The sequence below is a fragment of the Calidris pugnax genome, unplaced genomic scaffold, assembly GCF_001431845.1.
Source record: "Calidris pugnax isolate Ruff unplaced genomic scaffold, ASM143184v1 scaffold103, whole genome shotgun sequence".
Lineage (NCBI taxonomy): Eukaryota > Metazoa > Chordata > Aves > Charadriiformes > Scolopacidae > Calidris > Calidris pugnax.
Window position 1 is genome coordinate 17,578,384 of NW_015090990.1, and position 22,355 is coordinate 17,600,738.

At 38.9% G+C, this 22,355-nt stretch overlaps 1 protein-coding gene across 2 annotated transcripts in view; it reads left to right on the forward strand.

Moving 5' to 3' along the window:
* HECW2 (HECT, C2 and WW domain containing E3 ubiquitin protein ligase 2) overlaps window positions 1–22,355 on the forward strand; it is a 113,023-nt gene that overhangs the window by 9,677 nt on the left and 80,991 nt on the right. The window contains exon 2 of one of the 2 annotated variants that reach the window (XM_014954568.1): window positions 15,958–16,023. The exons of the other annotated variant lie outside the window; for it this stretch is intronic. Within the exon in view, the coding sequence (XP_014810054.1) occupies window positions 15,984–16,023 (40 nt within the window). The 5' untranslated portion in view covers window positions 15,958–15,983. The remainder of the gene's footprint in view (window positions 1–15,957; window positions 16,024–22,355) is intronic. 2 annotated transcript variants of the gene reach the window in all.

Genomic DNA, 22,355 nt, shown 5'->3' on the forward strand with positions numbered 1-22,355 from the left:
TGAATGTAAAGGAGCTTATTTTGAAAATTTATAAAATATATTCAAAATAACTTGCATAGTTATGCAGGTAGGTGATCAGATTGTAAGAGAAATAGATGAACAATATTTATTCTTAAAGGGCATATTTAAGAATTCAATTTCAGCTTGATCTCTTCTTGCATGTCACAGTTAACATTAAGCCCTCTTAAACTGTATACAGAAGAAGATTGATGGCTACAGGTCACCAGTTTCTACTTTTCTTACAGAAAGTGTGAATAGAAATTCGTTTCTGTTTTTCCCTGACAATAATTCTCTGTTTCTTGCTATTCAGTTACCATTAGAAGTTTTTATTATCAGATATGGTATTATGAACTCTCATGCTCCATGAAACTCTTCTTTCCTTAGAATTTAAACTTTTTCTGATGGTCATAAGTGTGGTTCACATGAGTGGTGGTGCTCTTGAGGATCATTTTCAAAAGGTTGAAACTGAAATCTTGCACTTACTAGGTGTCATTTTTGAAGAGGACTAGGAATCGAAGGCATTTGGTGCCTTGCAAGATCAGGACCTTAATCAATGCTTTATCTTTGCTATCAAACATGAAAGCGCTTTCCTGCGTATGAAGCCAGTTAAACCTAAACGGGTTTGACTTTGCAAGATGAAATATGTGTATAATAACATTATAGTGAAATAGCAGGCACATACCATTGTTACTGAGATAAATATCCAGTAATGACCTCATAAAAAAAAGAAAGAAATTAACATCTTTCTATGTTCACTCTAGTTTGCTTTGTATATAGAGTTTCATGCATGCATGACATAGTTCAGCAGATGGTAGCCTGCAGGGAGAGGGAAAATTCAGTTCATGAAATTCTTCAACATAGATACATCTCTGAATTTTAGTAGCCTTACAGTCAGCCAGTTGCTTTCAAGATATTGAATAAAGTTGCAACAAGCTACCAAAGACAACAATTAATAAGATTTCAGGAGTTATTGATGGGATAGTACCTAATGTACAGGCAACAACACTTTCTTTTATGTATTCTTTAATCTGTAAATTATTTGAGCAACATGATGAAAAGTGCCTTGTCCAGTTTCTGTAAAAACAAAGCACCATAAAACCAGCACACCCATGATCGGTTTTCGACACGTAAAATCAAAGACAACCCACCTAACATCAGTGATGTTTCACCAAATGATGAGAATAGCTTTACGACTTCTTTGCATTTGGCTAGGTGTTCTGAGTCTTTAGCACATAAGATTTCGATTTTGAAAAGCAGTCCTAATTACAGGATGCTTAATTGAGTACAGTTATCTGTAGGTACTTTCGAGATATTTACTCAAATTAATACAGCTTCTTTGCCTTCATTAGTTTACACAGTTTTGTGGTCCTTTTTTGCTGTTACCTGTTAACACTGAGAGAAAGCTTTTTAGTTCTGAGATTTCATGCTAAAATGTTAAATAATGGCTCTGCACACTAAATAAGCAAGACTTTTATCTCCTTTTTTGACTTAGAGTGATGATTTTAATATAATTGGCTTTGATTTTTGGCACTGGTAAAATGATACTGCTTCTAAAGAATTGCTACATGACCCTTCTGTTTCTTTTAGCTTTGGTCTCATACAGTTTAGTCTGCAGAACCATTTAGTACTTGTCATAAGCAGTTTTTGGCTTTATCTGCTCTCATCGTCATGACATGAGCTTAAAGATTTTAGACTAGAAGTAACTGTATAGCCATCCTTTTTCTTTAAGAGGTGAATCTTAGCCCTGAAGAAATAATCCATCTCATTACAAAACTGATAAAGCATATATGTGAAGAGAAAGATCTAGACAACGTATTGGGGAAAAAAAAGTCATTCTTTTTCTCTGAAAATGGTGTGATGGTGCTGAAGACAGGTTAGCAATTTTTCTGGTTATTATAGGAAAACTCTGTTTATACTTCAGTGCATTACTCTGGAGTTAACTTACCCTGAAAATTCTAAATTCTGTTCTGCTGAAATAGATTGCAAAGATCCTGGGTAATCTTCCAACCTCCTTTTTCACTCTTGTGCATCTACTGCATGGGAGGTAATGAAGAATAGATTAGTAAGGTGCTATTGCTTGGATAATGTCTTTTTACTTAGAACTGCTGCACAATTAGATGTAGTTCATCAGGACTGTGTCATAAACAGCGTTTTAATTTCCAGTGGAAAACAATCTTCCATTTAACTAGAACGTGAACCACCAGTTCCTTTGAGGTAGGTTATTTGGTACTCAAGAATATTTACTGATGTCTTGGTAACTTTCTGATACACACTCACCAGAAAGTCCGTTTATTGTGAACAAATTGAAGCTATGTTTGGGTTGCTGGATGTGAAGTACATTAATCTGAAAACTGCATTTGGCTAAAATTAGAGCGTTGTGATTCTTTGAAGATGAGAAGATCCTGTTGTAATTGATTTCAAAATAGTAGAGGAGGACGAACATGCTCTTTTCAGGTCCCATTTGCTCAGCATTCAAGGATCTGAATTACCACTTAGAATTACTCCGAGTCTCTTTTTGCTCAGACAAAGGTTGAGCAATTTAATTCTGAAAATTAACTTTCTACTAATAAGCTACATAACCTGAAAAGGTATTTGGGGGTTTTGTTTATTTGTTTTTGCATTTAGTGTCTTTTTTTTTGTTTTTTCTTCAAATCCCACTTCTGGTCCTTCCACCCAGTTTCTTTTCATGGAAGGTTTTGTAAAAATATGTGAAAATTTAGGTCTGTGACATTCTGGGTACTGTGAACAAACAAACAGAAAAGCTAATTTGAAGTAGGAAATTATGAAATAATTATTTTATTTATTTATTTATTTTTCCCCAGCTTCACACACTTCCTATTTTTGCTTCTGTCAGTTTGGGGACTCTGTATACACCTTCTCACTCAGCCTCTCTTTTTGCCTTTGTGCTTCTCCTTCTCGAGTTTTTATACCGTGTTTCTTGCATTAAGGTAAGGGGGAGTCTGGGAAAAATCATTCAGATGATCAAAAGTTGAATCTGCCTTGCCCTACAGAAAACTAACACCTCCTCCCTCTGAAAAAAACCCACCAACTTTCAGTATAGTTTGGGGTTGAATCTAATTTGTTTTAGTTTTCCTTTGGATCCTGGCTGATCTGACTTGTGGTGCAGCTAAGTGACTACTTTGTCTGGTGGAACGTGGCAGGAGGCAGAGTGAGGCTGCTGCCCTGCAAGCCGTCTGCTGATATGGTGGTTTTAACTATTAGCTGCTAAATTAATGTCTAACAGACAGTGGCATAGAAAAATTTTAATGAAAATTTGCCTTTTTTCACTTACTGACTGAGAATACTCAGAATACTTGAGTTGCACTCTTTGTGCTTCACAAGTATGTGACAATTCAGAGAGGGGCAAAAGCAATTTGTAAGATTTCACGAAATCTCTATTGTTTGGCAAATGGATTTTTTGTTTGTTCCTATTGTGATTTCTGATATTCAGGAGCATGAAACCATGGGGATGGGTGGTTCTTGGAAAGGCTGTAAAAAAGGTTCTGGTTCTTTGCTTTGATTTTCAAAGAATTGAGGTTTTCCAAGACATTGCACTTGATTACCTTGCTGGAGGCCCTTGAAGGTAGGGACTTACTGTTTCCTTGTCCCTGGGTGATGACCTCCAGGTAGGCAGGGTCCCCAGAGCTCTGTGATGAGGTGGTTCTGTGGTGCATTACACATCTCACCGAAAAGGCTTTGTCTTGGGATGTATAGTTTGACCACAGACCCTATGTCCCTGGGGGTAAGCACTTAGGATCTGAAATAAAGTTCTCACGAGGCACAACAGCAGCAATATTTTTAATTCAATATTGGGGATATTTACTAAACTATTTCAGAGGAGGTTTTTTGTCTCCGCAGGGGAAAAAAAAGTCCAAACCAAACCATAAACCACATTACCTTCCTGATTAGTTATAGTATCTTGCTTTTAATGTGGGCATAAGGAAATTTACGATGATGGGAAACAAACATTGTGTTTCACAGCAAATATTTCAGATTCTTTTAGAACTTCCTCCTGCTCATTTCTTTAGAAATCTAAGACTGACTTGTCTTATTGTGTGTGTATTGGATGAATTTCTTCCAGGATGTGTTGGCTCATTTCCTTGAGTACTTCTAAATTTTCTGATTCTTTTTTTTTTTTTCCAGTCACAACAGATAGCTGAAAAAGCTTTAAGGAAATGAGTCAACCTCCTGAAATAAATTGCTTACTGAATAAAGGATACTGTGTTCGAAATCATAGATGCCCTTGATGGTTCTGTGGATACTAGCTTACAGATAATCTCTGAAAATCTATTATATATACTCCGTGTTTCAAAAGGATTTCTGAGAAAATATTCCTGAAGAGCACCTGAGCTTTACAGTTAGAAAAGTAGGGCATGTTTTCAGACTCCCAGGTGTTGGCACAAGAGAGGTACGTGTAGGGAAGTGATAGGCAGAATCTCTAATGCAAAATTAAGGATGTCCCTGAACTTGAGTCTACATTAAGAGGAGTGATATAAAGATGCTGAATTGAGGACTACCAGGCTTTGCATCCTGAAATCTGAAGGCTGCATAGGTGATGTGCTTCGCTCCTTATTTCGCCTCTGGCAAACAATTTGTGTTCTGATTTTGGGAGCCCTTTCTGATGGCATCCGGCCTGTCCTGCCGTCGCCTAAAGCAGGAAAGGCCCACGACCTGGCCCTGCCTCCCTCCCTTTGGAGCTGCAGGAGTCCCAGCAAGAAGGAGTTTCTTTGCACAGCCTGGCGACTGACTGGAATCCTACATAGTTAGTTTAAAAATAAGTAAGAGGACACCATTTTAGTAACATATGTGGCTTATACAGTAGGTAGGCAAGGCTTTGGGATTTTCTTTACTCCCAAGAATTACGCAGCGACTCAGGGGCAGAAGCGAGGAAGCCAGCATCAAACGTCATGATTTGGGATTTTTCTCTCTGATGAGACAAACTAAATGTAAAACCAGATGGTCCTGAATTTTTAAGAAGTTTGACATGTGGATGTGAACTTTGAACTGGGACGCATCAGGAATTAGCCAGCTTGCCCTGCTTTAGTGTATTACACAGCAATAAAGCATTAAATACCACGTCTCCGAACAGATGACGTGCGCTGTCAGCTTTTTAGGCACTCTGGAAGAAATCTGGAGGCGCACAGATCACAGCAGAGAGAAGGAGGCGCAGGGTGACCTCAAAGAATTCCCCCTGTTGGTGTGTGAAGTGTCTGAGAGCAGTGAGGTGTGACACACAGACCCAACGGCGCCGCTCCAAGGGTCCCGCCTTTGGGCCCCCTCCTGCAAAAGGCGGGAAGCGGAAGATGGCGCAGGCCTTCGCCTCAGGTTTGCTGGTGGTCCTCAGGGCTTGTCCATGACTTGATGGTCAGGAACAATTGTCTTGCTACCTTTCCCCTGTCGGAGCATAAACGTTGGCCATAGTAGCTTGATGCTTTGATTTATAAGCTTTTTAATATGATCTTTAGGAGTCAAGTGGCAGTATGTATTGGGAGGTGCAGCTGCGAGTTCCATAGCGGTTTCATCCTGCTGTTCAATTCAGCCGAAATCTTTCCTGAAGGAGGAGTGCAGGTATTTTGTAGTTATTCTGACGGGTAAAATCTGAAGGGGGTGGCTGAAGCAACCAGCCTAAACCCTCCAAACACAGCTATCATCATGAACAGCTGTAAAGCAGTTCAGCGTTGAGGATTAAGAATAGCAATGGTGGCTTTTTTCCCTCCATTTTTGTGGTATTTACAAACGAGTATCATGCGGTGTATCTGTTACATTTTCTCTCCAAGTCCAACTGTTTATTCTTTCCTGATAAAATCCAGCTACTTCATTTTGTAGTTAAGTTTTTATTTAATCATGCCTAGTTCTTGTGGAGGTGGCAAGGTTGGGGGGTCTGTGACCCCATGGGGCAGCAGCGCCCCATGAGGTGCTGCATGCGTCTTAGCAAGCAAATGGGCAGAATAGTCATGGTTTATTTAAAAATACTCAAAATACCTAAACTAAACAAAAAACACCACCACCAAAAAAAAAAGTATTGTGTTAGTAGAAGTGTCCCTGTTGAAGAATCTGAAGAAATTATTGACTGTAATGTATTTGGCAGGAATGCAGGAAAGAAAAACTGCTTGTTGCAAGGTTGACTTGCAGGTCAATGTGTGTACCTGCTTGCAGCTCCAGGTTGAGGCACCAGGTGATGGTAGAGAAAATCAGCGAAAGGAGGTGGCTACAGCCACCATGACAAACTGGCAGCACGTTGTGATAAAATGGGTTTGGTCTCCTCTGCAAAGAACCGACAAAAACTTGTAAATTTCTGTCAAGTAAACAAGCCCCAGGCTCCAGTCCAAGGGAACCTGAATCAGGTCAGGGACAGTACAAGAATGCAGGACTGAGGCAGAAGTGAAAAAATTTAGATTTCCTGTGCCTGTATACCTTGCAAAAATAGCATCTTTGAAAGTGTGTGCAAATTTAGAACATACTGTGCTCCTGAACTATTTCTGGGTTATCCTGTGTCTGCTTGAATATTAATACAACGTATAACCCCACTATATTGTTTAGTGGAAATGACTGAAAAAAACATTATGTGCTTCTGAAAAGTGAACTGGGTCAGACTTCAGTCATGTGCTCATCCAAAAAACCCTTCTCCTACTGTCTACAGTGTTTCCTTAATTGTGCTGTTAAATTCTGCAACGTCAGCATGCTAGTGCCAGATCCCAAAATGGGATAGTCTGTGTTTGCAAGTAATCAATGACACACAATATAAAATTACACAAAAATGCGGAAACCACAGCTCAGCTGAAAATTGTGCCCCAAGGACTCAGTTCACAAATTGCATTTTAAAAGTTTCCAGGATCAGAGCTCACTGCATGAAATTGTGCACAGTTAGGTGTAATATAACAGATCTCAACAGGATTTTTTTTTTGTTTAAGAAAGCATTTTTTTAAAATACTTTTAAAGCCATAGATTTCTTTTTGTTGTTGTTTTTTTGTATTGCTTACCTGTTTCTTGGATATAAACTACCATACTGAGTTGTGCTGATTGTTCTCAGGGAACAATAAGGGAATAATATATGTCTTTGGAAATATTGAAAACATTTCAGGTGCTACATGAATAGTAATATATAATAGTAATAGTAAATAGTAAATGCTAATAGTAATAGTAAATGCTTAGAGATGACATTTCACTTCTTATAGCTTTGCTGGGCTTCACAATGAACTGAGATTTTCCTATATAATGTATTAATTCTGCTAGTTTTTAGTAGCCATATCAAATCTAAAGTGAATCCTGAGTCTTTACTTCAAAAGCAGAAGGTAGGTAAAAGGAGGAAAGTAGGACCTAGGAGTATGAAATACTTCTTGCAACGATTAAGCTTCTCAGCACATTTGAAGTCAAGTAATAACAATGGCCTCATTAATAATTTTGCAATTATTATAATGTTTAGGTCTACTTTTATGCCAGTTCAGAACAACGTATTTTGGAATAAAGTGATTTCAAGTGAAGACACTGTAAAGAGCTTGGAAGAGCTTTTCAGCAATAGAACATCTACAAGATGAGGAATCTGCTATTAGATCTTGCCATCACGAGGCACTGAGGGGGAGGTGGTGGGAAGTGTAGCTGACCAGGAAAATAAGTGGTAATGGTGACAAAGGTAGTGAAGGATAGTGATTCAGCATATTTCTTTAATAGCCTGCCTTAGCGCACTGCTTGCATGGCTGTGCTCTCTTTCTGCTGACCTATTATTCCTCTCTGTCTGTAGGTTTTCCACAGTGTTACTTATCAGCCATTTGGATGCCTTAGCAAACATATACATATATAAATAAAACAGGAGGAGGTTATGTGGCTTGTAGAAAGGAAAGGAGCATAAATAAAACAGGAGGATGTTACTGTTTGCTTAAGCTAGAGGTTATGTGGCTTGTAGAAAGGAAAGGAGAAATTGCTTATGCAGAGGTATCCACAATATTACAGTTAATGGGTTCAGTCCTTAATAGAGGCACAAAAGAGAAGCTTGCTTCTACCTTGGGTATTCTTGGGCTGTTTCCTCTTTTTGTTAGTGGGTTTTATGTTTGGTTTAGATTATTGAAAAGTTGAAGTATGACAAATGTGTATTGTTTAAATATAAATATTTTTCTATATTTCAAAGCAGCAAGCTCTCTTTCTAATAAATTCCCTAAGAAACCTATTACTGTCAGATGACAACAATAAACTGGTTTGCATTCCTGCTTAAACAGCTCATAATATTGAAGATAAACTTAAAAAATAACAGCTGCTAAGGGAATGTTGAATCCCACAAGATCCTTAAGAGACGTGTGTTGCAAAGACATATTTTATTGACAACTTTTAGAAACTAGAAGGATTTCTAAAAGGCAGTGAGAAATCACTTGAAACTGGCAAGGAAAAAACCATTTTAAGAAATGCTTCTGTATTAGACATGGGAATGGACTTGAACTCTGAGAATGAAATGCCAGCTCATATTGTGACTGTCAAAAGGCTGGAACGGATTAAGAAGAATATTGATCAGACAATGTCAGAAAGTGCAAGCAATAATCAAATGCCATCAAAAGCTGAGGAATCCAGAGGCAGTCTTTCCTTTCCTTTCAGTGATGAATTAGTTGACTTCACCCAATGTTGGTGCATGCCACACTGCTGGAAATCCAGAGATATTTGTGCCATCACAATAGTTCCAGGGTCCAAACCATCAACCATTTTAGATGAGAAACACTGAACTAACCTCCTGGATCCCTAGATGTCAGCTGCTGTATGTAGGAAAACTCATTTTACTGGGCATTTTATCTGTGCTGTGGGTATACTGCATCTGGAGCTTCTTGTTTTAGCCCTTCATCCCTAGCAGAAAAATAAAGCTTTCACAAAAGCACACACACAAAAAGGCTAAATAGACACCAAGTAAAACAAGGGCTGAAAATACAGGAATGATTGAGAGGTTAAATGAACCTCATGACCCCTGGGGAGCATGTCTAGTACTGATTTATCTCCTTGCTGGTTCATTCCAGAAAAGAAAATAGAGCTTTGGGAAACCCAAAGGTAGGACTTGCTATCAAAAGCAAAATAAAACCACCCCACTAGCTGGCCATAAAAGTGGCTGATAGATCATCACGTGCAAAGGCTGGGTCAGCCCTTGGGGTGATGCTGGCTCTGTGGCTCAGAATATTTTGTGCTCTGAGCTTTGCACCCTTGCTAATGATGAATTCATCTTTGTAAAATGAAAATCTTATGGAAAACCTTGAGTGATTCTGGCTGAAACTTTGATCTGCACAAAAAGCCACTTGTTATAACTGGTGGAGGGTATGCATATATGGGTAGTTAACAACTTACGTCGATTTTGTGGTTGCAGTCATTCTCCTCTGTGACCATCAGCAGAACATACCATCTGGCAAGGGAGTGCCTTCTTCCCATTACACACCTGAGAGCTCCCCACAAATGAGATTTCAGCTCATTAGGATACTTCATGCCCTTGTGGGGATTTAAGAAGAAACACATACCTCTTTGTCTCTTGTATTTTCTTCTGAATTGCTTATTATTTGTTCAGTTCTAGGGAAAAAAAAAATATTACTGAACTTAGCCTTTTTGTTTGTTTGCAATTTGCATATATACAAATGAAGATCTTTTCAGAATCACTACATATACCTAATGAATCTATTTGGGCCTGTGGATCTGTTATTGAAAGCTGTGACATTAATCGTGGATGAGAAGTGCAAGCTCTTCCTGAATGACACAGCTCTTGTGCTGGTGGGCTCCTTTATTGTGATGAGTGAAGATTGTGAAGTTACTTTTCAGGTGTAGCTGCTTCTGGTTGGTTGGTGTTTGTCTGTGTCTCTGCAGTGCCTGGAGGTCTTGTCGGTCAAGATGTTGCACATACAGTAGGTGACAGTTCCTGATCTGAAGTGATTGAGCTCATCCTTTGTGCTGTATGAATATTTTCTTACACATGCAAAACTGTGAGTCATTCTGCCAGTAATATGTCTGTTAGAATATGAATGGAAGAAAATAAAGCACATCAAGTGGATAATGCACCACTAAATTCAGGTCAGTTTTTATAGAAGATAATTGCAGAAATTGAGGAATTTGTTTCACTTGAGTAAGTTAGAATGAGGCTTTTAAAATTATTGCTCGTTACCATGATCAGTAACTAGTTCTGGCTTTCCAGCAGTTTTGAGGGTCATCTGTCAGTTGAAGTTTTTGACTTTGTAAATTTATTACCCTGAAAAACTTTATTAAAAAATTGTAGTTTCTTGCAATGTGTCATCATCTCCATTTTAGGGCCAGAGGATGAAAAAAAGGAAATAAGCACAATATTTGTCAAAAAGTGTTTGCAAAATTTATGTGAAATTTTGAAGTACTTACATATCATTATTAAGTTGTAGGGCATGGGAAATAGGATGGCTGCTGATAATTAGGCCTGGGATGGCTCCTGTTAACTAAGGCAGTAAGTTTTGTAGTTTATTATGCAAGTAGTAACAGGCTTTATACTTACCTTAGCTACTACTTCGGATGCCCATCTTACCGCTGATAAGGTTTCTGATAACAATGTACCAGTACTACTGTAAATCCCATATGCAGTGGGGTAGTTTCTTCTACTGTATGAGTGGCTGGAGGAAAAAGGAAGAGGGAGCAGAAGGGTGGCAGAAAATGTTCTGTGCAAGCCTAGACATCGGTAATAGCAAATATCCTGGTAATAAATTTACTCTGCTTCATGGAAAGCCGTCATGAAGCATATTGCAAAATGTAATCTGGAAAAATGGTAAGTACTCAAGCGCAATGTTTCAGTCAGTTTTGGCGGACATTTGCCAAGATCTTGTTGCTGGTATCTGATTTTAAAAATTCATAAATATAAATAGAACAAAAGGCACTTGCAAGTTGTTGCAAAATACAGATTTAAAATAAGATGCGTATGTTTTAAAGATCTCTTCTAGCCTGTTGTGCTTTTTATAGGTGTGCATTTCAGTGATGCGTATGATGTTTAAAGGGCAGATGTACATTTCATAACGATTCAAAATGGTGTTTTATTTTTAGATTTGCAAAGAAAAAAAAAAAGTAAAAATAGCACACAGTCATCTTGACTCTATTTTAAGGCCCCTCAGTTACGGCAATTGTGTTTGCTGACAGTTCCACATGAAAAACCTGTATTTGAAGGGTAAGTCAGTTACAGGAGAATTACATGTGGAATAAAGTGTACTTAAGGTTAGCTTATGAGCTTGTAATGGCTCTCAAATGAACATAAATTTTGCCAAAATTAAACCCAGAAGAATTACGTCATTCAGTCTGCTTTCCTATATATTACAGTGCAGTCCAAACTTGAACTAGCCTGAGCATTCCAGTTCTCAGAAAATTAAAATATGTATCATTGTCAGAGAGAAGCAGCAAACAATTATAATAATTATCTTATTGCAGAGAAGGAATTTTTCCAAGTGCATTTTGGGGCTATGAAGGAGGGAGAGGGCTGGGTTTGCTGACCCCGATGGTAGATTTGACAGGGCTGCCATAACCATCTGGTCCTTCCTGAACTGATTTCCACTGTTTACATTTCAGAAATATTTGACCAGAAAAGAAATAAGAAACCAACCCAACCAACCAAACAAAGCAACCCCTCCACACACACACAGTTTCTCTGGTACCTTTCTGCATACGTGACCAGATAGTGCTGGTCCATAAAAAAACCATCCATAAAAAAAACAGCATGAAGGCCATGAAATAAATGACTCCTTACTCATGCTGGCTGTGAGATTATATATGATCTGTACCAAGACAGCCCCACCAGAGAAAGCCCTCTCTCTAAGTGCAGCTGTGCTAGCAAAATTGTGCTTTTGTTGGTAATGTTTATTTACCAACTGAATTTATCCGGGGGCAGGATAAGGCTGTGTTGACAAATGCACAGCTTTGCTGGTATCATGTCTCCCACAGCAGGAATACTTCGTTGTATTTTCTAGTGTTTCTGGCAGAGAACTTGCGATGGGAAGGCGGTGGCAGATAAAAGTGCGTGCCCTTTATTCCTGGGAAGCTGCAATCCTCTTCTGCGTGCGGCTCGAGCAAGCTCAGCGGCTCCTGCGCTGCCAAAAAACAAGTGCTTATCTGACACCATATAAGGTTGCGGATGAGAAGGAAAATGATGAAAAACATTCCACGGTAAACTTAGGCTGGCAGATGAAATATGACACAGAAAAGCTCAGATACAGCTTTGCAATTTTTAAAAAATATTATTAATTTAGCTCTGACAGTATTTACCCCAAAAATGACCTTTTACAGTTAATTAGGAAAAACGGCTTATGTTTCTAGATTTGTGAAAGAGTCCTGTCCCAGAATAACAGGCCTTTAGGATACATGTACAAACAGGGATTTTTTGTGTTTTTCTTGGACTTGATACTGTTAAAAGCAGGAGATAGTCACCTTTAGGCTACAAAGTGTTGGGATGTGTTTGGGGATATAGTGGGGAACTGGATATTACAGAAAGGGATGCATTGAAAAGGAATTATTGTTGTGAAAGCGGATTTGTATTGGAGTTTTAACAAGGTGTGAGACACAGCAAAGTGCTTAAAAAGGAAAAAAACCAAAATATTTCTGAAAGTGTCAAAGGTGATGCTACAGGAGTGAGACAGGCTCTGCTTTTCCTTGGTATATTGCTTGCATCTTTGCTTTCCTCCTATTCTCTAATCTTTATAATACAGTAGCCCACCGCGTTAGTCTAGTGTGTTATAGATGTAGTCCAACTTCAGTAACCATTTATGATCTAAATCTGAATTTCCAAACTCTTCCCTGCCTGGTGGCCCCTGCTTTTGGCTTTCCCCCTGAGGAACAGGCTGTCTCCATCTCCTGCAGATGTCACTTTCCCCAAATCATCAGCAGCCGAGGTGATTGTGATTTGACATGAGGGGTGGTGTACTTCTTGCCTCAGCTGTGTGATGCATCTTCAGGAGGATGTAGAAGAATCCCCCATGCTATATTTACCCCCACATACAGCCAGCTGGACCTCAGTGAACTAAATGGTAGGTGATTTATTAGCATTTTACAAAGATATAGGGACTCTTCCACAATATGATCGAGTATCTAATAATCTTTATGGCTAAGGGCGTGTTGTACCATCTGTCAGAGTTTATTCAGTGTTGTTCTCTAGCTTATTTTTTTTTGTCTAACAGTATGCCTTTCCTGGAGTATCCCATCTTTTGTGGCGTGTTGCAGAAACACACAAGTGTTGTGTATGTGTGTTATGTGGGATCTGGCTTCCAGGTGAGCCTGGTCAGCTGGTGGGTGACCCACACTGCACGGACGGCTTGTGCTGTGGGGCTGGCACATACGTGAATCTTGAAGTGTAGATGGGAACGGAATGTACATCATTTTATGGAAGAGGATTAATAAGATTTTCAGGAAAGAGGTTAAGCTTTAGGTCATTTCCTTCCTATTGTTATGCTTTTGAATTTTTGCCAGTGAGATGGGTGAAAGGATTTATTTTTGTCTTTGAATGCTTTGAATTTCAGTGATGTCTTTACTTGGAATATGGAGAAGTGGAATTCCCCTTTATTCCTGCCATTCTACTGTGTCATGTGGCTGAAAAAATTACTGGTATTTTTTTGCAATATCTTTGTTCTGCATTCTAGTTAACTAAGCCTTTGAGCTGCTACTGTGCCTCCACGTGCAGTGTGTGAGGGCACATGGAGATGCTCTGATCCCCACATTGAAGTGTTAGTGTACATATAGAAGGAAAAAAAATAGTAGTAAAATTCCTGAAAAAGAAGGAAATAGGCCATCTTATGGCCAGTGTCAAAATAAAGGCTGTGTATGAAAATGAGAGTAAGGATCTTGACGCTCCATTAATTTAAGCTTCAATAGCAAAAAGATTTCATTGTTTAGTGTTTGGAAGGGGTGCATGGTACGGCTTCTACCTTTTACTCTCCTTCTTTAGGAGTGAAGTGTTAGATAAATACAGCTTATTCCTCACTGCCCTGTCAGTCACAGGTAGAAAAATGAATAATTGCTTTTGCTGTGTAAAGTAATAGTGTAGTAAACATCAGCAACATAATATATGTGGTATGTAGGGGGTCGTGGAGGGCACCCGAGGGACTGTGAATGGAGTTTTTCCTCCTGGCCCACAGAGCAGGGGCAGTAAGTGGAGGTATGTGAACCTGAATTTTGGTTGTGCAAGGCAACAGATTGCTGCAGTGCAGTGAGGAACAAACACCTCCCTGCTTTTTTCACCCTGGGTCATGATATTAAATATCTGAATATTGATGATGATCCTTCGCTGATAACACAACAGGACTGGGTCACTAGAAGGCTGATATTTGTGTCTAGGTTGGAGTTCAGAGTGTCACCCTCCAGCCTCTGGCAGTGCACCATCACCTTCATGTAGAGCCCAAACAGCTGCTTCTCTCCTATGTGAGGCTCTGGGAGCATCTGTTTTATTTTTCTCCACCTCTTATTTTTCTGCCCTTGGTTTTCTCAGCTGAAGATTTGTGTCTTATATTTTCATTACTGTCCAAGTTTTCCAAAGCATTATGAAGAGTAACGAGATCTGTGATAGCATGTAGTAGGATCTAGTAGCTGTTTAGGCAGCTTTTAAGACTGTCCAAGAATTTTGTTTTACTCAGTGTTTTGGTGGGTTGCTCTGGTGGCGTTCAAGTGAGAACAGTTTCCAGCCATTTAGTACGCAGCAGTGCTCTAAATTTCTCTTACAGTAGTCCAGTTCTGGTGTTCTTTCCCCTCCTGTTCTTTGAAAATACAATTCCTGGAGGTGTTTATGCAAACATAAAGTAATACAGTAGCTTTCAGTTCTTCATTAGCAAAAAGTCCATCTTAATTTCTGTGACCGGAAGCATTTTTTTTTTTTTTTTTTTAAACTCTTCAAGCTTCATATGAATAAATATTTTTGTAAAAGGATTTTTTTTTTCCCCTCTGCTTTTTGTTATCTGTTTATTACTAGGAAAACCAAGATTTGTTTTGAGAGCTTAAACCTAGTGCTCCACAAGGGTACGGTTTCATGGAACGTGTGCTGCAAGACAGTGGACCAGATTGCAAAGATATACCCTTAAGTACCTCATGGTGTCAGAGCCCCTTCGGCACGGTTTGGGTCCTCACCGTAAATTGAAGGAGCAGGTCAGGTGCCAGCACCCACCAGGAGGGTTGTGAGTAGCCAGAGCACCTGGCAAAACAGAGCCTTGTCTGAGCCCCTGGGCTGAGGTGGCATTTACCAACCTGAAAGAGGAGAGAGAGGCAGTAACAGCAGCTCTCTGCCACTTGCTTTTCCTCCAGCTCAGGAGTGCCCAGTGTGGAGTTATCTCAGGTTAAAGGCAGCTTCATCCCAGCCAAATGTCACAGGGCAGTCTCACCTACTCTAAAATAACTGGATTTGTGGGGAAGTCATGCGGGAGAGCGAAATACTGAGTAAACAAAAGCCAGCACTTCCAGTGAGGTCCCGCTGTGCCGGTTGCTGCGGCTGCCTTGCCGTCATCTCTAGGATTTAAGGATCCTCCTGTTTACATCAGCCCGCCCCACGATGTGGGGCCGTGGCTGTGGCTTGGAATCCTCCCTTGGACAAGGCGAGGAAGGAAGTGGAGGGAGGATGGGGCTTCAGCATCCTGTACCCTTCGGAGGGGAGTGGCCGCAAATAGCGGAGCTTGAAGGACGTAATACTTTATATGTTTTAACACGGGCTGTTTGAACCTAGAGAAACCCTTGATTAAAGGAGAAGAGGCAGACGAATGTGTGTAACTGCTAGAAACTGCCGGGGAGTTTGAGAACATCCTTCCAAAACCCTTTCCTTCAAATGACAAGAGGAAGGGAGAGGACAGATGCACCTCGTGGAGCTGAGATTATACAACAGTGCTAATACAGAGCTAAAGCCTCCAAACTTGAGCTGCACAGGCTGGGTCCAGCAGGCAACGTTTGTAGAAGATACCATTTGTGACTGGGAACAGGGATGCTATTTTCAGGATCCCTCCTGTAAAATTTTTATTTTATTTTATTCTTCAGTTTGTTAATTGGGCTCAGATGGAGAAATGCGGTTTAGGATCCACAGGCATCCTTTGGAATGGCCAGGTAAGGCTAGAAGGTGCAACTAAGTGTTGATCTTTAATTTCAGCAATGTACTGCGTACACGGGTGCTGTCTTCCGTGATAAATGTTTGGGTTCCACCAGAAAGCCTGTGAACTGTTCACAGACTGAGATGGGGAATTCTGAAAATCACAGAACATGAGCTGTATGTAGTGGGTTAATATTTGTACAGTGCTAACTGATATGTAGTGTATTTTAAATGGGTTTACATAATGTGATCTATTATAATAACAGCTTGCAATAGAAGCTTTGCCTTGAAATTCTTAATTTACTTACTGGCTTTCCAGAAAAGGAGTGAGGCCAAAGGTGATAAAATTTGTCTTCTCCTTTAAATGTGTCCTGATGCAGTTTTCAATTGTTTTTAAGCATATTTTGGATATAAGGGAGAAATGGATTTAGTTCATTACCTCAGTAAACATTGTACTACTACTTTAATGATTATCCCACGCATTTTTATTTATTTTTAGTATTTCTAGAATTAAAATTATTAGAGATTACCAAAGCAAAAATTTAGTGTTACAAACTTTCTCAGTCAGTTGCCAAAAATCCAGTCAGTACTCTTTGGAATGTTCTTATTAATCTTACATTTTGGTGACAGTCTGTTTTACTGCTCGGAAGACTCTGCTCTCACCGAAAAGCAGAGTGCACTCCCTGGCACCGGGACTGAGGTTTTGGAAGTCAGGCAGTAAAATGCATGTAAACCAGCTTTATGTTTTACATTGGAAATGCCATCCTAGAGATCTCCTGATGGTTGGCTCAAAATTAAGTTCAGAAATATTCGCTGATGCAGATTAACTACAAACCTGTTACTTTTAAAGACTGACTGAAATGAGAGAGTGAAATAGAGGATGATCATTCTCAATAGTGTGCTTATGAAAGAAACTGATGGCAGATTGAAGAATCTCATCTTGGCATAAAACTATATGTAGCCTTGTTATCTACCAGCCTTCCAGCTCCTCTGATACGTACTGTAAGAGAATACCTGACAAGAGAAGTAACGTTTAGATCAATGCTTTATAAGCTTCTGTGGGCTGAGTACAAACACCCCTCATAATAATTGGATGCATTGCACACGTCAGCTTCAGTGCCCAAGAATTTATTAACGTTAACCTAAAATGCTAAGGAAGTCAGCATTCTGACAATCTGAACTTAATTTAAAATTTTGAATTAAGAATAAACAATATGAGCGTCTTCCAGAAAGGGATGAAAAAACAGAGATTGGGATGTAAATCCCCAATGAGGATAACAGAATTATGCGGGGATACAATGGTGTTACCAGCATGATTGATCTTTTCTGAGCCAAGCTGTACAGATTTTTCGAGAGCTGTGAATTAGCATCCCCATATATGGTAGTGAAAGATGAAAATTGTAAAATTGTGTATCATTAAAACCCCTCAGTGGCATTTGGAATCTGTTAAGCATCACCTTCTTTGTGAGCTCTGCATATAAGCATCTTTATAAACGTTTTACAGAAAATCGTTCAGTATGCAAAAGTTTGCAGCTCTTGGATTGCTATAGGGAACTTTAAATTTTTTTCCTATGCAGTAAGCAATCCGTGATGTTTCCACACTAGGAGTTCGTGACTTTTATAATGTTTTGGTATTTGAAGAATAAAAATCCTTTGTATTCGTGGAGACAAGCCTTTTATCACATAACCTAACACTGCTCAGCACAGAAACTGGGACCAAACTATGAGGATCGATTTGCATATGGCCAGTCTGTGCAGTGGGATGTTTGTTTCAGATATTAATTAATAGCAGTTGTTGTTATCTTATTTACTTGTTTGTTTGTTGATTTAAGCTGTGCAAGATGACTCTCTAAGGCGACAGATTTCAGCTGGTTTATCCTTTTTCCTGAGGCAGAAATAGTGAAAGCAGCAAGACAGAAAGACCAAAACGTGAACTTCACAGAAGCCTCCTGACCCCTGATGTCAGATAGTAGCTTAGCAGGGCTTTCAGCACTGTCTCCCTTAACATCCTCATGCAAAATCAGTAGCAGCTGATAAACCAGAAGGTTGTGCTGCCATCCAGACAGGCTGGAGAAATGGGCGAACAGCAATGTCGCAAAGTTTAAAGGGAAATGCCAAGTCCTGCCCCTGGGGAGGAATAACCCCTAGCACCTGGACAGGCTCGGGGGCTGACTGCCTGGAAATCAGCTTTGCAGAAGAAGACCTGGAGGTCCTGATGGACAACAAATTGAACAAGAGCCAGCAGTGTGCCCAGGGCAGTGAGCCCTGGGCTCATTAGGAAGAGCCTTAGCCAACTGGCTAAGGAGGTGGTCCTTCCCCTCCACACAACACTGGTGAGATGCATCCGAGTGCTGTGTCTAGCTCTGGGCTCCACTACAGAAAAGGCACGGGCAGACTGGAGCTTTTTATGACTCTTAGTCTTCTATGGGCATAATTTTATTGTGAAAAATAATTCTGTAAAAATAATACCTTCTTCTTTCATTGCACCATTCATCCATTTATCCAGTACTTCTGTATTGCTTTTCACATGAGATAGCTGCACTGAATTCATAAATTGCAGAGGGAGCCACATCCCATTCACTGTCACATCAGGGCAGAGCCGTGGACACAGGTGGAGAGCTACAATGCTGACTGGAGAGCACAAGCTATGGGTATTTCACGTGCTGTTGGTATCTGACTTATCTTAAAGGGTGTTGTAATGATGGTGAAGCCTAAAAGTGGAAAAAATGAGTTCAGTTCTTAATACCAGGTTTGGCTTATTGCTTAGCAGTTAAACAAAGAAAACATCATTACTCAGAATGTGTCTGCTTTCCAGTGCTTTCAAGGAGCACGAGTCAGTGTGAAGTTCCACACAGTGATATATTTATTACTACCCACTTTAGATACTTTCTGTAATATTTTGTGTCTAAGAATTACTGAACATAGAAAGACACTGTGCATCTTGCATTGTTTTATTTCTTTTAGAAGTGTAGGCTTACTGGACAAGATACCAAATGCAGTAAGACAGTATTTTGTTGCATATTTTATGTTCTGGGAAGGGATATTTATATCTACTCTTTGGCCCAGATTCTGGAACAGCCGCCAGTTTCACAAACAGCAACAATTATCTGCTAAAAGGGAACTAGAACTTCTTAGAATTGAAATTCCCCATAGAAAAAAAAATATATATAGTGTGTGTATATACACATATATGTACATATATATATGTTTTGGGGAAGAGGAGCGATGAGGTAGTGGTAATTGTGACACTGCTTTCTGTGCTCTCAAATGCTTTTTCTTTTTTTTTTTTTTTTTTTTATTTTTTTTTTTTTTTTTTTTTTTTTTTTTGCAAAGCTGAATATTACTGAGACTATCAGTGTTTAACTGTTTTTTATTGCAGTGTTGATAAGTAAATTTCCACAATATTGTGTACTTTAATGTTTTCATACCATTTGATTTATTTTTTTTTTTGCTGCTCAGTTTCTTTTGTTAAAATCCGTGAACTGAGGTTTGAAGTTATTTATCCATATGCATTAGTAATGTTATTTTTTTTCCTGCTGTGTGAGTAACATCATAAAAGTAGAAAGAAAATAAGCTGTTTCAGGAGAAAATCAAAGCTGTCCAAAATAAATCCTGTAATTTGAGTCGATTGCTGACAGGCAGTGGTCTGTCAGCATTTTTTCATCCCTCTGTCTCCACCACCTTCTGTTGCAGTGGCAACATGCCTGTGGGCAGAGTATCAGTGATGTAGTCTTCATTGCTGCAAAGGAGACTATTCTTTCATGAAAAGGTTGAAAATCCGGGCACTTTCTTAAATGTTGAATTTTATTAAATAAGTTGTAAGAAAATGTTCTGCTTGTAACTATCAGCTCAGAATTTGAGACTCAGTTAATGTGAGATCTTTTCTGAAGCTCACTAATTTCCCCGTAAAAATTACCATTCACTTTAATAAGTTATTGATTTTAAAAAACAAAGAACAATTGCTTGTGCCTTAGTGTTGGAAGTCTCACTGTTAAAGGCATATTTCATTTCTTCAGAGTTCCTTGATTTGTTGAACAAAATAAGAATAAAACATTTTATGTTTATACTTATACCAAATAGCTGTCCTTCTGCTTAGAATGATGAACAGAGTCTTCTCCAGTAGCTTAAATTCAGAAGAACTAGAGCATGTTGAGGGGGTGGTTTTTTTGTCATACAATACATCTGTATTTACGTAGACATAATGAGAACACTGAATAATTTAAAACGATCCGTGTTTCAGATAACTGTGGAATTTTTGAAGAATCTGCTTGCTTTTGGTAGCAATGGTTTGGATAACCAAATGGTGAATCAAAGTAGGCACTAGTGTAGATTTGCTGGAAAATTCAGCTTCATCTCATGGCTTCTCAGAGTACTGTCTGTGGAAAATAATAGTGGGACCTCAGGTTAGGAAGGCACATTAAAAAACAAAAAAAGTAAGTGAATAAATCAACCGAATATTGTATCAGTAAAAGTGTCATTACAAACCGTGTACCGGGTTTCAGAGTTCCTCTTTCTATACCTTTGAAAAAAATGAAATGCGTGGGTGACATACAATTTTGTTTACTCTGAAAGTTTTTTTGCTGTATTGAAGAATAAGTATGCATGTTTTAAGTTTTTACTGCCTTTGTGCCTGACTTTATGGTTTATGTCCTATTATGGCGATTCCACATGAAAAGTTAAGCCTGAGGGTATTAAATGCTCAAGGATCACAGGCGTTAGGAGAATCCTCCTGTCCCTTCTCGTTGTCATTGAGATAATTACGAAACTATTCTGGACTCATGATGTTGAGGTGCTCAGACCACAGCTTTCTAAAAATTCTCAAAGTCGCCCATGCCTAGAGGCATAAAAATGTCAGTAGCTTTCCATGGCTGCCTCTTGACTCTCCAGAGCTCTTCCAGGTTGTGGATAGGGTGTGTAACTTATTCTTGAGCAATCACAGAAGTCCAGCATATATTTGGTAATTCTTTGTACATTAGTTTGGTAGGATGTGAATGTATGGACTGCACTAATGGTTCAGTAGAGATACTCTGCGTACACTGAGATGAGCAGTCAGAATGAAAAGGAGGAAGCCAAGCTTTAGCATAAGTTTATCTTTTTAAGATAAAAGTAATAAAGCTGCATTGTTTACTATTCTTTGATAAATAGCATACGGATTTCTAAAATGTGGGTAATAATTCTGTGATCTTATTTATGCGGCAGTTCCTACCAAAGTACAAAGAAAACATGCTTGAATGGATAGAAGCTTTATAGGAACAAAGCCACAGTAGACCAAGTTCTTAGTGAAGTCTTTTTAAGATTGCAGAATGCACTCAAATGTATGTAGTAAAACAGGATTGTTATTTTTTTAATTTTAAGCCTAAGGGATGTCAAGTACCACTGGAAAGAATTAGGACGTTGTGTCCGAGGTTGCAGGTATAATTGTCTAATTAAGAAATGGCTGCCTAAATGCACTTGTAAAAGGTAATGATGCATACTTTCAAGGAACTTCCTGTGTAAGAGAATTTAAATTAGATTTATGTCAGCTTCCTCTGGCTCATCATAACTAACCTTCTGTGTCCTTTCAAACAGTTTCTCACTCTGGTTTTCTTTCATTCATAAGCATTCTGGATGCCTGAATACAGGCTGGTAAATAAAAACCCCTAAGACTTGCATTTGTGACTGTTAAGACAAACAGCTTAGTTTGGGAGGGGAAAAATACTGATACTGCAAAGCTCTTTGCTTCTCTGTTATCCTCTTTTGAATGTATTTTGCTGAATCTCTCATTTGTATCTCTGGCATACTAAGTGTGACAGTTCTAGCCTTTGAGCCTCTAGCTCTACTTCACTGATAGGAAATAATACTTCTCTGTGTAGGAAACTGAAAGTGTCAGATTTTTTGGTGTATGTATAAAAATACTCTCTCTGGTTTCTAAAACATAGGAATATGCTAAAAACTAAAGTAAGTTTTGATACATCTAGTTGCAATTCCGTACTTCCTAGCTAGGGAATGAATGCTAGATTTTCACATCACAGAGTGGGACCGCTGTATAAAATGATATGGTTACTCTGTGATGAAGTTACAACCAGCTATAAACTCCCAGTAGCACCTCTGTTGAGTTAAGGAAGTTTTGGAATTAATACTTTACCTTGGCAGGTCACCTCTTACAGGAAACCATATGTTTACTTTGGCTGTATGTGTGTCTGATCATTCTGCATAAATTTATTTAACTAGAGAAGTCAGTTATCTTTTGCCAGTTAGTTTGATTTTTTTTTTTTTTTTTTTTTTTTTTTTTTTTTTAAAAAAAAAAAAAAAAAAAAAAAAAAAAAAAAAAAAAAAAAAAAAAAAAAGTTCTAGGAAAAATATTAAACCC